Genomic DNA, 17,636 nt, shown 5'->3' on the forward strand with positions numbered 1-17,636 from the left:
TTACTGGCAAAACTACTTACCCCAACAAGGTGGCATTTTTGCAGGCAGACACCAGCAAGTATGAGACAAATATGAAACCTATGCAACGTGAAACAAACGCAAGCCCCTGACTCATTATAAAATCCAAAGGGCACCAGGCTAATTTAAAGGTCTGAGCAGAACATAGCAAACATTATGCAGAAGTTTTATATAGTTATTTTCACTCTAAGTTTCCAGCCAATTCAGAGTAGGTTTAAATTCTCTCATGTTGATTCAAAAATGGAAGACCAGTGGCCAATTCTAAGAAAGCTGATCACAAGCAAGCCCACCTCCGCACAACTACCAGTGGTCTCGAAACAACAGAACCACCGTTTCCTTAAAACAGCAGTACGACATTTTTAAAAACTGAAGGTAAAAATAAGACATTTGAACCTGATGGGGTGGAAGAAGAGCAAGCCAAAAGAAGAATTTAAAATGGAGCTAGCATAAAGATCTTCTTTTCAGTTTACTGAAGTGAGCAAGTTGCAGGTATTGTAAACAGGAGTCTAAAAAAGGCAAGATAGGAGGTGATCAAAAGCTTTGGCAACAGCTGCTGTAGCATGGCCTTGGAAAAAATGGAATGGTAGGATACACGATGCAAGCAAAGACAGTAAGACTCAGAACTGAATAAGGTATGTTGATGAAAAAACTCGAAAGATGAGGTATGAACTAAAGGATTAATTTGTGGATTGGATGACAGTGCTGTCACCAAAGCAGAAATCAAAAGGAATATGATGATGGAGAAAATCACATATTTTGTTATGGAAATGACCAAGATTCCTTCCCTTATGATGGCAGCATGCGTCAGCCAGACTGCTTATGGAACGAGCAGGCACCACCCAGGATGCCCATCCATCCAGGATTACCCAGATTTGCCCTACAGGCCCTCAACAACAAGTATACTCCAATTATATTTCATGTATCTATTCCGTAACAAATTTCACAACATGGTTTAAAAATCATTTTGACTATTCTGTGTTTTACTTAACCAAAATATTTAAATATTTGCACTAAAACCAACTGCAAGGATATGAACTTGGGTTCAGGAAAGGCAGGTCCTGCTTGACCAACCTGATCTCCTTCTATGACCAGGTGACCCGCCTAGTGGATGAGGGAAAGGCTGTGGATGTGGTCTACCTGGACTTCAGTAACGCCTTTGACACCGTCTCCCACAGCATTCTCCTAGAGAAGCTGGCGGCTCACGGCTTAGACAGGTGGACTCTGCGCTGGGTCAAAAACTGGCTGGACGGCCGGGCCCAGAGAGTTGCGGTGAATGGAGTTAAGTCCAGTTGGCGGCCGGTCACGAGCGGTGTTCCCCAGGGCTCAGTTTTGGGGCCGGTCTTGTTCAATATCTTTATCAATGATCTGGATGAGGGGATCGAGTGCACCCTCAGTAAGTTTGAAGACGACACCAAGTTGGGCGGGAGTGTTGATCTGCTCGAGGGTAGGAAGGCTCTGCAGAGGGACCTGGACAGGCTGGATCGATGGGCTGAGGCCAACTGTAGGAGATTCAACAAGGCCGAGTGCCGGGTCCTGCACTTCGGCCACAACAACCCCATGCAGCGCTACAGGCTTGGGGAAGAGTGGCTGGAAAGCTGCCTGTTGGAAAAGGACCTGGGGGTGTTGGTCGACAGCCGGCTGAACATGAGCCGGCAGTGTGCCCAGGCGGCCAAGAAGGCCAATGGCATCCTGGCCTGTATCAGAAATAGTGTGGCCAGCAGGAGTAGGGAAGTGATCGTGCCCCTGTACTCGGCCCTGGTGAGGCCGCACCTCGAATACTGTCTTCAGTTTTGGGCCCCTCACTACAAGAAGGACATCGAGGTGCTGGAGCATGTCCAGAGAAGGGCAACGAGGCTGGTGAGGGGTCTGGAGAACAAGTCTGATGAGGAGCGGCTGAGGGAACTGGGGTTGTTCAGCCTGGAGAAGAGGAGGCTGAGGGGAGACCTCATCGCTCTCTACAACTACCTGAAAGGAGGTTGTAGCGAGGTGGGTGTCGGTCTCTTCTCCCAAGTAACTAGCGATAGGACGAGAGGAAATGGCCTCAAGTTGCGCCAGGGGAGGTTTAGATTGGACGTGAGGAAAAATGTCTTTACTGAAAGAGTGGTTAAACATTGGCGCAGGCTGCCCAGGGAAGTGGTTGAGTCACCATCCCTGGAGGTATTTAAAAGACGTGTAGATGAGGCACTTAGGGACATGGTTTAGTGGGCATGGTGGTGTTGGGTTGACGGTTGGACTCGATGGTCTTAGAGGTCTTTTCCAACCTTAATGATTCTATGATTCTATTCTATGATATGAAGGGAAATAAAAAATTTACCACTTGCAGGTAAATGGAAGAAACAAGCTACTAACAATTAATTTTATGACCATACTTTCTCTTACCTTATATTAGTTGTTTCTCAGCCGTCCAAGACTTCGAAGCATGGCTATCATCTTATTTGCAATGACTATGGGAGACGGATTGAACCAACATAACAGAAATTCCCATTACTGTGTACTGTCAACTATGCAGAGACCACCAGCATGACTTATCACTCCAAGTGCTTCTCTGAAATATCTCTGAAGAGTTTGCCTATAATTGTATTCAATGTAGCTGAAAGTTAAGGTGCAGTAACCTTGACGTTAAAGCTCTCCTACTAATGACACTTGAAATACACGGAATCTTTTTATGTGAGAGAAAAGAAGGTAACATTCTTTACGCAGTGAAGAACAAACACCTGATAAACGAGCAGTCCTGTCAAGAGAATAGATTGTTCTTATGTCTAACTGCACAGAAAAAAAGGCATTAAAAACTAAAACGTGAATCACCAGAATACAGTGTACCAGATAGGGTCGGGGTTTATTTCATATATTTTTTTTTTAATCATGCTTATATAAAACATACTGTATATTCTGAAATACCAATAAATATCCAACTCACAGAGGGGAAAAAAAAAATCAAAACATACGCTGCTTGCACAACCACAGATACCTCATACTATCAAGGAAACTTGTCCTATTCTGAACAGCTGTAACTGCATTTATTTTAGTCAGCAATTAAAAGTATGGTTATCACACCTGCTCTCCTCTCCCCTCCTGAACTTTCAATGTTCAGAATTGGATAGGGACATTAATACCATATATTAAAATGGTTTATTATAGGAATGTTTTTGCTTTTCACAAAGCAGAAGTATGCAGCAGATGGATATTGCCTGCCATGTACAAGGAACGAGACTAATAGCTAAAGGGAGACGGCAGACTTCTCGGAGACCTTGTCCCTTACACCAGGTGTGTTAACAGAATCGCCAGCAGGGAAAAGATAATAAACCTTTTGGAGCAAGGCAATGACTGCTGCTTCTGGGACCATATCAGCATAGTAACAAGCATTTGGTGCTGTTGATGTATGCAAAGTTTTATCATTATTATTAGTATATATTTTATGCAAATGGAGTATCGCATGATATTGAGAAAATGTGTCTTTTGATGAAAAAACCCTAGTGTCCTGGTTTTGGCTGGGATAAGAGTTAATTTTCCTCCTAGTAGCTGGTGTAGTGCTGTGTTTTGGGTTTAGGATGAGAATAATGTTGGTAACACACTGATGTTTTAGTTGTTGCCCAGCAGTGCTTACACTAAGTCAAGGACTTTTCAGCTTCCCATACTCTGCAAGCAAGGAGGTGCACAAGAGCTGGAAGGGAGCACAGCCAGGACACTTCATCCAAACTGGCCAAAGGGATATTCCATACCATATGACGTCATGTGCAGTATATAAACCAGGGGGAGTTGCCCAGGGGGCCGCAATCGCTGCTCGGGGACTGGCTGGGCATGGGTCAGTGGGTGGTGAGCTGTTGCATCACTTTTTTTTCCTGGGTTTTGTTCCTCTCTCTCTGTTGTTGTTTTCCTTTTCATTACAGTATTATTATTATGATATTTTATTTCAATTATTAAGCTGTTCTTATCTCGACCCATGAGTTTTCTTACTTTTGCTCTTTTGATTCTCTCCCCCATCCCACCGGGGTGAGGGGGGAGGGTGAGCAAGCAGCTGTGTGGTGCTTGATTGCCAATTGGAGTTAAACCACAACACCTACCTACTATTATACCATTGGCATAATTTCCATCTATTTTTACCTTATTTACAGCAGTTCTATAAGGTATCTGAAAATCTCATGCTTTCATTTTTTGGTCCTTTCATCCCAGAATTATTCAATCTACACATTTTAATAAGGGGTAAAATGATATCAACCAATTCAAGCAACATTAACCCCAAGTGAGTGATGGTGGAGAGACAGCTATATGCTAATAAACCACCTTCAAGAACAAATTTAATTTCTGCAGAATTCCTACCTGAGTCCACAAAACAGGATCATTTATTGACTGCAGCCACTACTGCAGTTTTGCTAAAATTCAATTTGCTGACTGGAAGAGCACATGAATTTAGCTGAACTTTTTGTACTGGTTTTGTTGCACGGATATCAGAAGCCAGAATGAAATTTCAGCTCTAAGAGACTGAAGTAAGCTTTCCACAGAACACTGTTTTGATGAAACATAACAATTATGAGAAAGAAATCAGAAATACTGTACAGTATGTGAAACACTCTTATGTTTCTTCCCTTTCTGGAAATATTAGATGCGTAATTTATTTGGCTGCATCTTCTTTCCACAAAAATTTACACAAATTTGGCCAAGTCTTTGGAAAAATTAAAAACTACAACTGCAAATACTTTAATGGACTTCAAGAGTTGGGCAATCAAACTCCCAAAATCTCACGTGCACCATAGTCACGCTGTCAGTGCTGATCAGAAGTTTTCAATTGCTGCAAACCCTAGAAAAAACCATCATCTTTCTGATTTCTCTTTTGACTGCCTAAGCACCTTCTCAAATACAACATGGTTAGAATACCATGTTGTATTCATATTCTTGAAATCTTTATCCCTAATTCTCTAACTCCTTATTCCTCTTCTCAAATCACTGATCACTGTCATCATACGTATTTCTAGTAACTTAAACTCAGAATGCAACCATTATCTCCAAATCAGGACTTGCTAGTCTTGCAATCCATCCATACCTAAAACCTTTTATTAACTTAAGTAACAATTTAACTTTCTTCTTAATCTAATAGCCAAGGTGCAACATAGCAAGGACTAACATTCTCCATTCCAATCTGAATTCCAATCTGACTGAAATATCACCTCATGCCCATTGAAAATGTTTCTGCAGAGATGATTCATTTTTATTAATGAGTCACTTCCATCAGGCTAATTCTTGCTATTGTTCCTTAGTAATTTCTCTTCCATTACTGCATCAAATAAAAAACCACTTTGCTTGTGAAGATTAAGATCTACTATATGAAGATGTCAGCATGCACTTTTATTTCACAGTCAGTGTCTCCTTAAAAGGGAGTCAGTCCAAAAATTTGTTTCTCCCAATCCAGTTGTCACCCCCAAAGAAAATCCAGTTTCTGAAATAAGGAATTTTTGATTTTACATTCTTTACCAGAATTCAACTTAGAACACTTTCTCCTCACCTTCAAAAAGAAAACAAACCAACACAACAACAACAACCACCCCTCCTCCCCCAAAGTTCTTAGGCAGTCTTCTCTGGCCTCTCTTCCTGTTCTTCATGCCAAAAAAAAATTCTTATTACCTTGAACAATCTTGGCTATAACACTACAAGAAGTAGTAACTTCTCTCTCTTTCCTTGTATTTTCCTCATCTACTTGCTATCTCTATGTACTCACACGCCCACCTTTATATTGGAATATATTACAAATAACCAAGCTTCTCTGTCCAGCAACACAATGCCCTGTCTACAACACCTGCAATAATGTGCTGCGCTTTTTTAAAATTATTGTTTGCTTTAGAAGCACTTCAGAGCTGTCAAATTCCACAGAAAAATCTACTGAAAGTTAAAGGCCAGATACCAGTGAAGTTATAAGAAATATTCATTCACTTAATGTATAATGTGATCAGGGTCCAGAACATGCTGTTATTTCAAATGGAAGGGAATGGATGTTGTATAGCCTTTATACAGCCTCATGAACTCTAAGCAAAAAAGGGTACCTTCCGAGCTAGGAGGGCATCATTCATGAGCAGTCAGGCCCACTCTTATTTATGCTCAACCCCAAAAACAATCTGTTACCACCACAGAAACGTATTGCCCATACATATCAAAATATGCCAAAGATCAGTACTTATTTTTATATACATTTACTTGTGGAGTATAATGAAGACCTTCTCCTCAACTCCACCCCAGCAGGTGAAAAATTTTGTAATATCTTCAGTTACATTATATCAGAGTACTGACTGAATCATATTAAGAAAATAAATTAATTGGTACAGTAAGCCTTGTAATACTTAACTTCATATTGCTACAATTTTCTGAGTATTGCAGAAATTTGTACTGAAACTGCATAATTGCATTGTAAAATTTGTCAAGGGAGAAGTTAATAGGTTGTGCCTGGGAAGAGGACAGCTGGTACTTCAGCAGATGGGAAAGCATGGGAGATATTTTGGGACTGTAGGACAAATAAATTACATAAATATAGTTACTTCAGAACTTGCTGTGAAGCAATTGGTCATATTGACATCATAGTTCTGAGGGATAAGAAGTCCCCAGAGCTGTTGTGCGCTTTCATCACAGCACTGGATTGTGCTTAGGTGATGGTTGGAAATTTCTCTTCACACATGGTTGGAAATTTCTCTTCACACATACTTTTTTTTTTTTTTTTTAAAGAAAATGTGAAAGTTCTCAAGCAGAAATTTATTGCAAGGGAAAGATTTTACAGCAAACCACCAAAGAACAGCTCTGACGAAGTGCTCCAGTACGTGGAGATGTCATGCCCCAGGAAGGCTGTACTAGGTCTTGTTACCCACAGGCCATCTGGCCTTTCTTTGAAAAGTTCCCACTAGGGTGAAGGCAGGACTCTGTTGCTCCCACAGCTGCTCCTGACCCACTGCAGAATTTCATCAGTGCTGCTCCGGTTTTGTATGCTATGCTGCAGATCGTGGCAGTCCAGTACTCACTTCACAAGCAGTGGGAGGAGGAAGCTCCAGGAAAAGGGTGGGCTGGACAGACAGGCAGCAGGCAGCGTTATGGTTTCTCCAAGGTAAGCCATCCCTACACTGCTTTCCGTGATACTGAAAATTACTTCCTTTTTAAAAAACAAACCAAAAACCCTTTGTAATGTACATACTGAGTTTACCTTGCTCAGCTATATAGTGATAGAACAAGGTTTTAGTCCATATCTCCTCACAGTCTTTGATTAGCTTTAATGCAGTGCCTTCTGATTTATTCTACAGTGTACCGAGAGGACCTTTTCTTATTCAACACATAATTGCTGTATTTGCACATGCTGTGTATGCTGAAAACAATAAAAAGTTAATGAAGAAAAGTACTGGTTGTAATGACTTAGTAATATTGTTAGATTTGTATTTGGAGTTGATTTTTATTGTTGTGGGTTGAAGATGATCAATAGGAATATGTAATCAAGTTGTATGTGCTTTTCATCTCCTGAGACTCGTCTTGTAAATGAGATGAAGAATCTCACAGGATTTATCCTGGAGAGCAAAAACTAAATAGAATAATTTAGAATAATCGCTTAGATTTCCTCTCACCAAAAGCTAAGGGAAAGCTACCAAGGATTGGGAAACAAAATTATACATTTCTTAAAGATTATAAAAGACACCACTGCTCATATTTTGAGATACTTTTCCCATTACCTTTCAAACAAATAATTTTGTCAAGAGCACTGTACTACTTAATGTACTTAGATATTGAATATTTTAGGACCATGCATTTTCTCTACCAGTTAATTAGCTAAGCTTTCAAAGTACATGCTAGTTGGGATACTGCACCTTCACTGAAAGCCAGCCTTCCAGAAGATAGGAATAAGAACAGTAAGTCCCAAAGGAAATCATTTTTATGATAAAGAGTTGTAATGTGCCCCAGTAAAGGTGAGGATTGATTGTTATGGCCTATTGTTACTATAATTAGAAGTCAAACACCAATTAGCAGTTCTATTAATAAGATTAATCTCTGCAATATCTGCAGCTGAGACCCAGGGCTTGTGTGCAATAAGCCAGTGTGAATTTAAAGTGCAACAGCTATTCTGCACTAAAACTCCCAGTCCGAATACTTACACCAGACAAAAGAAAAAAGCTCTGCCTTTTTTGAGTTTCTACATACACTATTGGTCTTACTACATCTTTCTCATTTCTTGCTTTTTATTTTGTTTAAACACGTTCTATCATGATTTACATCATTGATGGGGATAGGTGCAATGCAGCATGAAGTCTCCCAAACTCTGGTTCACAGCCACTCCCTCCGCATTGCACCAGGTCAGGGTAAATCTAATTTAGTTTTCCATTACTAGTAAACTCAGACAAGTAGTAATGGAAAAAAAAAAAAGACTTCTTACAAATACAGAAGTACTCTTCACATGACAGGAGTCCGTTATAAAGTTAGGCATCATTTATTTCTTTCAAAATAGGAAGGTAAGAAACAGTCAAATCCAATCTCCCAAGTTAATACACTATACAGTTCAGAGTACAGAAGCTGAAAGAAGGACAAGATCTGAAGATGAGGTGACAAGTCACACACTCATGCTCTTTTATTTTTGTAGGTATCAAAACCATCATTTGTATGGTCATTCTTTGATTTTATTTCATCTGAGTTTTGTCTTTTACAATAACTCTCAAACAGAATTTGTCCACAGATAAACCTACACCATGCAAGGTAGAAATAAGGCTTTTACAAAATGTAGTAGCAAACAGGTCAAGGCAACCTCTAAGTGTCACTTACACCATAACAATACAATTAATCTCACCTTCACCAAAATTTACTCATGTTTGCCATGGCTTATTAGCCAAGAGGCTTTGTAATGGATTTGCATTTTCCTTTCTTCCTTTTAAAGGGAGACTATCTGATTTCTTTGCGTAAAACTATTAATTAATCGAATATAGATTTATGTGGAGACAGTCACATTTCAGTCGGAAAGCATTTAAGCAATTATTAAAAATTACAAACATCTTTAAGCTTGTCTACAGTAGAAAGAATTTGCTGGCAAAACTTTACTGGTGAGCTGAGCAAGTGAAGATACAGCTTACACAGTAAAAGACCTCCTTTGCCAGAATAACATTTACCTGTTCCTAAACCAGAAGGTAGCCCTTTGCTATTGCAGTCATCTACTCCAACTGGAGATGTGACAGTCTTCTGAGTCAAGGACAGCATTATCATCTCTCAGCTGTTTGGTTGCATTCACAAGGACACGACAGAGGGTACTTGCCAATAATTGGAGCTCTCAGGGAATGCAGAGCCCAAGGTGCACATCCTCATGGAGTATTTATTCTGTTTATCACTTGAAGTGGAACTCCTTTTACATTTTCTCAATTTCCAGACAAAGTGTGCTCACACCTCATACGCTATTATGCTAAATACACAAAGCAGAGTATTGCCGTTTCAGATCCCTCTCAACCATAAAATCCCAGTTCAACAGCAGTCCAGGACACATGCAGAAGTAAAGTCAACAAACCAATGTCCATTTGTGTAAATTTGTGCAGACTGCAAGTCTCAAAAGCATACTATAACAAGTATATTACCTCTACACTTTTGACTATGCTAGTCCATATTTACCTTTACAGACTGAAGATGTCCAAGGATCATCATTCACAGAGCTTCAATTCCCTGGAGGCAGCCTGATTGCCTCATACATACAGTAATTAAAGACTGCTCTAACAAGCACAGCATCACCTCTGTTACACCTGCCATGGCATGGGTTTTAGAGAAAGAAAAGATAGAGCTGCAGATGGCAAGCTGTCACCTATGAGAAATGGAAGAGATTCCTAGTGTCCCCACTAATACACAGCAACTTTTGGTGGCATATCCCTAAGACAGATAAGACCTTTACGCTTGTGTTATCATAATGGGCCTTGACACAATCCACGTCACTAATTCTGAAAATCTTGGGAAGGAAAGTGTGGTGGGTTGACCTTGGCTGGACGCCAGGTGCCCACCAAGCCGCTCTATCACTCCCCTCCTCAGCAGGACAGGATGGGGGAGAAAATAAGATGGAAAAAACCTCGTGGATCAAGATAAAGGCAGTTTAATAAAGCAAAAGCAAAGGCTGTGCGCGGAAGCAAAGGAAAACAAAAGTTTTATTCTCTATTTCCCATCAGCAGGCAATGTCCAGCCACTTCCTGGGAAGTAGGGCTTCAGTACGTGTAGCGGTTGCTCCAGCAGACAAATGTCATCATAATGAATGCCCCCCCCCCCGCCTCCTTTCTCTTAGCTTTTATTGCTGAGCAGACATCATATGGTATGGAATACCCTTTGGTCAGTTTGGGTCAGCTGTCCTGACTGTCCCCTCCCAAGATCTTACCCACCCCCAGCCTACTGGTGAGGGGGGAATGTTGGAGAGACAGCCTTGATGCTGTGCAGGCAGTGCTCAGCAGTAGCCAAAACACTGGTGTGTCATCAACACCTTTCTAGGTACCAATTCAAAGCACAGCACTATGAGGGCTGCTATGGGGAAAATTAACTCCATCTCAGCCAGACCCAATATAAAAGTTCTTTGGATATTTCAGCTCTCAAATGACCTTAAGGACACCTAACAGGCTAGATTATGCCAACATCAGTGTGGCCTCTTGTGAGCTACATACTCATGAATGCACACCAACTACAGCGTTAAACACAGAGCATGAGGCTAAAGGCAGAGGGTAGAAAGTTCACTCATCTGTTTAAAACACATTTTGATTATCACCTTGTGAAGAAGACTATGTTCTTGAAAGACCTGACCTTCATGAAGAAAGCTAGATGAGTCTGACCTCATTGCTGACTCTGCTTTGAGCAGGAGGTTGGTCTACAGACCTCCTGAGATCCCTTCCAACTCGAATTATCCTATGAACCTAGATGTACTATCAGCAGCATCTGGTTTACCCTGAAAGGAGGGTAATGGAAGGTTGAACTTTCCCTGAAGGTGATGTAAAGCTCTTTGGAATCCAGGGGAAGGAAATTAAGTTAAGGCAAAGCTTTGTTTTCATATCTAGCAAAGAAAGCTGGGAGTAAGCTAGATGGAACTGCAAAGGGACAGAGCAGTATATCCTCTTTCCTTAGGGTCCTTAGAATGACGCCTACCCCCTCCTGACTTCTTTGCAACCAAAGAAAACTTCCAGAGGAAAAGCAACCGATGGATGAATGAACCCTCAGGTTAAGATCTGGTATTTCTTGGAGACCTTTAAGTTGCAAATGAATGTTCCTTTAGAGAAGGTAAGAACAAGATGACTTTGGCATAGGCACAATGACAAAGAGCATGTGAAATCAGACTGTGTGACACGTGTGTGTGTGCGTCTCTCTCTCTCTCTCTCCCCAAAAAAGGGTACCCAGCGCACTTAGTAAGAATTACTACTGGAACCCGATGAGCAAAGGATCCATCGCCATAACAAAGTGCTGCTAACTTCCACTTAAATTGGGCTTTTGTTGGAAGCAGCATCAATGCTGGTTCCAAAAGCATTACTAAAACACTAAGTAAAAGGAGTATATGTTCATGATCACTGTCACTACAGTATTACCACCACTCTTCCAAGCAGCAGGAAGAATTCTGATTCAGAGACAAGTTTATCCAGTGAGTACCACCTTCTTGTAGGAAAGCATGTTCATCTTGCAAGAGATGAATTCCTGGAGCTTTAAAGGCCAGCTGCATCACTCTTGTGGGAGAAGAGGCAGGGACAGAGCCCAGTATTGACAGCACCAATCCAGCAATCTGTTTGCTGGATTTACCAGGTTTTAGTACGGATCTGAACTAGTACTTTCTGTATTCCACTCTACACGCACATAGACACACACTTGCTGAATTTGGTAGAATAAAAAGGTCTTTGCTTGTCAATGACCACAGGATCCACCAGTGTGAATACACAGGCAGATTTGACTGAAAAAAGGATTATTTTGCTTTTACACCTCTGACAAGCATCCAAGGAAATCTGCAGAGCTGACTCAATGGATGTCAGTGCTAGAGGGTAATTTTGAAACTGGCACTAATGGGGAAAAAAAAAAAAAAAAAGAGAGATACAAAACATGACAGAGAGAAGAAAATAACTCGCTGTATTAGAGCCAAGGATACTGAGGCCTGAAGAGATGGCGTGAGTTTGTTCTTTGGTGTCACTTGCATTTTAAGCTGCAATATAAAGGCTATGTGAGGAATTCATTACTCAGTATAAAGCCAAGGAGATTCCTCAATCCCCAGCCAGTAGTGTCTGGCAGTGCCAGACATGAACAGAATAAGATACCTATTTGGGTATTTAGTGAGAGGGCCCAAGCCAGTCTTGGTATCTTCAACTGTAAGAATCTAGCTCCAACTATGAAGCATAAAGCTGTAAGTGTTCAGAAACCATATGATCCTGGAGCTTCAATTAAAAACCTCACCTCCAGCAGCAAAGTAAAAGAACAGCAAGCTGCATACTTGACTATCCAAGTGAGTTTTGCTCTGAAAGAAGGCAACAGAGAGGAGTGTCACACTCTAAATCACCAGTTAGGAAATGGGTCTCAGTGCTCTTATGAATCTGTTATGAAGCTCTAGGCTCCCATGTCACATCTAAGGTGTTCTCTGATACTATTAGCATGACAAATTATCATTACTTAGATTCTGCCTAAACCCAAATGTGAGTTCTGCTTTCTCTTCAGCACAGGAGCAGGAAGGAATTTCAAGGGAATACAGGATGCCGCTTTGCTTGAGTACAGGCAATGACATCAACCCTTACATGATACTGCTTGCATACTCTGTAGCGAGCACTGCACTTCATCATTACATTTGCAATGCTTCTGTAGCCAAGGAAATATTTTCCTAAAGGCTAAGAGACCAGCAGAAAGTTTCAACTTCAGGAAATCTATCCAGCAGCTGAAATACAGCTGTTTATCATGCTGCTACTTCTCCTCCTCATCCTCTTTTGGGATCACTGGTGCTGAGCTGGAAGTAAAGCCAGGTTCTTTTCCCCGCCAATAGGAATAAAGTCAGGTTGCTGGCAACATGATAGGGAGGTGGCTGTACAGAGTCAAGCATGCCAAGCAGACTTTTATAACAATTCCCCCCTTATCTTCAGCACGGCTCATAAGGCAACCAACAGTTACTATGATATCCTTGCGTACAATGACCCCCAAGCCCCCAGCTTAAGGCGGGCAGAACACGTCTCCTGCAAATTATGAAGTGCTAAAGCTGGAGGCAATGCCGGCCAGAGGCAGCACCATATAACTACGCTAGCCCTGTTCCTGTAACTACCTAAATTGTAATCCTCATCATTCTGGAAAAGATTGCTCTCTGGTAGCAGGCATCAGTTTTGTTCCATTGTGTACCAGTAAAAAAACAGATGCCAGCTAAGCAGCTAGCTAAACTATTTTTATACATTTAGGCCAATTGTCCCATGAATTGACATATCTAGAGAACAGGAGAATAGGAGAAAAAAACCCCAACATTTTTTTGCTATTCCAAATTCAGCTCTCAGTGTTTTTCTGTTTTAATTATAGTTATTGTATTGCTTGCTTATATTGTGATTCAAGAATATGAAATAGGGAGAAGAGGTTATGCAGAACACGCCAGATTCCAGGATGAAAAAGTCCACCATGTTTTTTTGTGGTTTTCTAAGTTAAATAATTATCGCACTGTTACATCTTCCTGGCCACAGTTTGTATGTTTAGTGGAGTACCAGATATAGCGGACTGATGTAACCGGGCTATCCACTGCGGGACTGAATATTTAAAGAGAGCACAAGAGCTGGTTCCAACACAAACAGTGGGAAAAGAAAGACTGGACTGGTGCAATCACTGACAAGTACTGGAACAACTTAGCTCATGCTCGGATTTCAGGAATGCAATTAATTAATCACTACTAAGTACCCTAAAATCAAGCAAGCCATATCCCAGCTAATAGTCCACAATATAACATTCACAGCACGTAACTATCAGGCAATGAAGATGCTCATTACAGTGCCAGAAATAATATTTCCAGCAAAATATTATATATAAAGATGAAGTAATTATATGGCATGGCAACAAAAAGAGCTGTATAGTTTACAGCTGAGCTGAAAATCTGTAAGAATCTATTTCCAAAAAATACTTTCCAAAGCTGGAGACATATATGAACAATAAAGGATTAAGCGTATTTCTTCACTTCATATCACTGAGGGATATACTTTGCCTTTGATATGTATGTCTAATACACACACCATATATAATTACACCGTAACCAAGATAGCAGACAAAAATGTTCTAATGGAAAATTATGTCCTTTTGTTCTTATTCAGGAGAAAGCAGTTTGTAAAACATTATTTGTAATACATAAAACAATCACAAAAGCCCTTTAAGATCACAATTTTACAAGCTGCCTGTTCTCTTAGCTTTATACAATGAGGAAATAAAAATCAGAAATTAGACTCACATTTAAGAGTGTATTTGGAAAAGTACCTTAAATAAAGAAAGGAGTCCAAAGTCAAAGGCAAAGCCCACAGTGACTTCGGTGGAGGGCAAGAACTGGCCACTACGGCACAAAATGAAACAACGCATTGGCATTCTCATAGCGTGCATCAGTTTGTATTTATACCGTGCTACAGACTTGAAGTGTCATTGAAAATCCATTTAAATTAACAACTCCATAGTTATCACTTGTGCAGACAGTAATGAACCTTAAGTGAACCTGTGTGGGCGTATTCAAAATGGCTTCATTTTTGGAGTACCTTTGTAACTCTGAACTAGATATTATAATGGCTATTGACTTGCTCAAACTTAGATTATTAGGCTAGATTTTCAGCTGGTTGAACTGGCATAGTTCCAATGATGTCCATTTACACCAACTGGCTCATTATTAATTCAAGGTCTTATTTGCTCCTTAATGAATACTTCCACTAGTCACCTTCCCAACGGCAGCTTTAAACGCTCAAACGTCACCTCCATGGTCAGGATCATCATACTCAAGAACTCAGTTATCAAAAAATAACACTTTTTCTCTCCTTTTATGAGGCATACTTAAGGTAAACTTTTTTAATCATTTACAAAACAAACTAAAATATCTCCTGTGCCATAATTAACTAACTAGAATTATGCTTTCATACAGTATCATTTGCATATAAATATAAAAATTTTGCAACCCTAAGGGGACATTAAGGATGAAACAAAACAAGAATGGAATTAAACAGCTAAAGGGACAACACAGCCCTCTATAACAAGCCTCTTTTATAGCCTTGTCTTTTTTCTTACTTATTGTTATTTCTGTCTGTACCCATTCATATGTATTTTCCTTCTCTGTTATTTTAAGATACTACATATAATTTAACATCTTTATTTTTTTGGTCTGTTCAATTTTACAATGCTATCTCTGCACTTCTAAAACAAATCAGGATACAAACATGTCACTACGTTTGTGTATCTTCATTTAATACATCACAGTGGTCAGAAACACAATTAACTGAAAATATGACAGCCTGTTCCCTCAACCAAGCAACACTCACAATTTTTCAGAAGGGTTTCAAAAATTCAAACTTTACAATTTTTCAACCAGATCTCACTTATTACTTCAGTGGAACAGTTAACTGTCAAATATACAAAGGAGGGCAACCACTATTTTTTATTACTGTTGTTACTACTATTAAGTAATTTAGTTTAAATACTTAAAAAATATTTAGGAACTCGATGAGGCTGAATTATCTCAGTGAGAGCCTGAGGAACCTTAATGGTAGGCTCAGTAATTCTGCTGTGACACGTGGGAGGCAAAAACTTTATTCTGCACTGTTGTTTCATGGGAAAATATCCTTCAAAGGGGCTATAGCAAAACTTACGTGCTCGGTGAAACCAACTGGTATTCCACAAGCCTAGCAATCTGACTCTGAAATTTCTAGTACGTACGTGTACCTGAGTAACACCTGAGTAACTCAAAATGAAAATACTATTAAAAAATATTTTCTAGCATCTTTACTTTTTTGATTCCAAGTCCCTCTCAACATAAGCTTTCAAATAACTATCTCGATCCAAAGGTTTTTAATTTGGTTGTGCCCAAAAGCCACAATTAAGATATAAGTGTGGCTATTTTAAGAGCTATATAAAGAGTAGAAATGGTTTTCACTGTGGAAAGCTTATGATAATCCTGAGGAACAAAGTTTTGTAATTAGTTAAGTACTGATTTTCCTTAACAGCTGAGCAGACCACTTAAGATGCTTTGATACCACCATGAAGTTGCTCATCAAACGTACCTGGCTAAAGAAAGTTACTACATACCTGGAATAAATTCCACTGACCATGTTGTGCTGGAAAGAGAGTTCTGCCGTGCTGGGTCCAGCAGCTTTGGAAATAAGTAATACGACCAAACCTCGCATCTGTAAATTATTTCGGCTATCGTACACAAAACCTCTGCAAAAAGGAAAGAAAAAAAAGCATGTTTTCACAATCCATTTTCACTGGTCATACCAAAGTGGAAAGAAAGACTCAGACCTCAGGCTGCCATAATTTCATCAAGTCTTTAATATTCACGTTTGCATGGAAATAAGCTGCAATTATTAATCATGATCTTTTGCCATCCTTTACCTGACACTTACAATGAAATACTACTACTGCAGAGAAAAGCAAGTATTGAGGATTAAATCTTGTTTATTTCCAAGGAGCAGCATACGTCCTGCATTTCATGTCATATCATGAAAGGAGTATTTCAGAATAATTCAACGTGATCTACTGTAACAGGAAAATAAGAGCTTTCAGTTTCTTGTCTGAAGTACAAAAAAGCCAAAAGAAGCCTCATACTTCAAGAGAAGAAAGGGAAAGGAGGAAAGGTACAACCAAAATCTATAACTTGCTGAAATGGAACAGTTTAAATCAGAATGGTTATGAACAGACTGCACAATACATACAACATGTCTAAGTATATTAGGAATAGACTTTGCAGAACCTGATGAAAGACATAAAAGTTAGAGATAAATGAAGTAGAGACAGGCTGTTTTAAGCAAAATAACTGTTTCAAATACTGCACCTTTAAATTTGGGGTCAAAAGGAAACTGCCCCCAAAAACATATCTGTTGAAAGCAATTCTAAATGACCACTTAGATACACCATCTCAGAACTTAACTTGGTTTAAAGCAAGCTTAGCTTTCCTTTTTGACTGCAATGTCTCCAATTGTATTCTTCCTGTCCTTGTCAAGCTGCTTTCTACTTCCTATATTCATCAATAAGGCAAAATAGCTAGAAGAAAGGATAATACATTCCAGTTGCTATTAAATTTGTAAACTAATTTCTAATAAATAAGAGCCCGTATCTCCAGTATCATCTAAATATTTGTTAAATAAATCATATGAAGAACGACATCACAGATTACTAAGCACTTTAACTCATTTTATTCCAGAGTACAATTTTAGCCCTAATAACTGAAGGAAATCAAAACAGAACTGTTTTTAAAACATCTGAATAAAAGTTTAAGATGTTGATCTTGGAAGTACGTTTGAATAAAGAAAACAGTGCATGCAACCTAAAGTTTAATTTGGATTTTTTTTCATTACATTTACACCACTTCACAACACAAGAGTATCTTCAGATAGTATACAGTATCTTATACTATTTCATTTACACAGACACATAAACATTAAAAAAAAATTTGATTTTAATAGCACCCTTCTGTGTGAAAGCTC

General features: G+C 39.5%; 1 protein-coding gene across 4 annotated transcripts in view; it reads right to left on the reverse strand.

Moving 5' to 3' along the window:
* Positions 1-17,636, reverse strand: part of PDSS2 (decaprenyl diphosphate synthase subunit 2) — a 133,468-nt gene that overhangs the window by 66,348 nt on the left and 49,484 nt on the right. For 3 of the 4 annotated variants that reach the window (XM_076333344.1, XM_076333346.1, XM_076333343.1), the window contains exon 2: positions 16,240-16,371. The exons of the other annotated variant lie outside the window; for it this stretch is intronic. In XM_076333344.1, the coding sequence (XP_076189459.1) occupies positions 16,240-16,371 (132 nt within the window). The remainder of the gene's footprint in view (positions 1-16,239; positions 16,372-17,636) is intronic. 4 annotated transcript variants of the gene reach the window in all.

Source organism: Aptenodytes patagonicus, chromosome 3, assembly GCF_965638725.1.
Source record: "Aptenodytes patagonicus chromosome 3, bAptPat1.pri.cur, whole genome shotgun sequence".
NCBI lineage: Eukaryota > Metazoa > Chordata > Aves > Sphenisciformes > Spheniscidae > Aptenodytes > Aptenodytes patagonicus.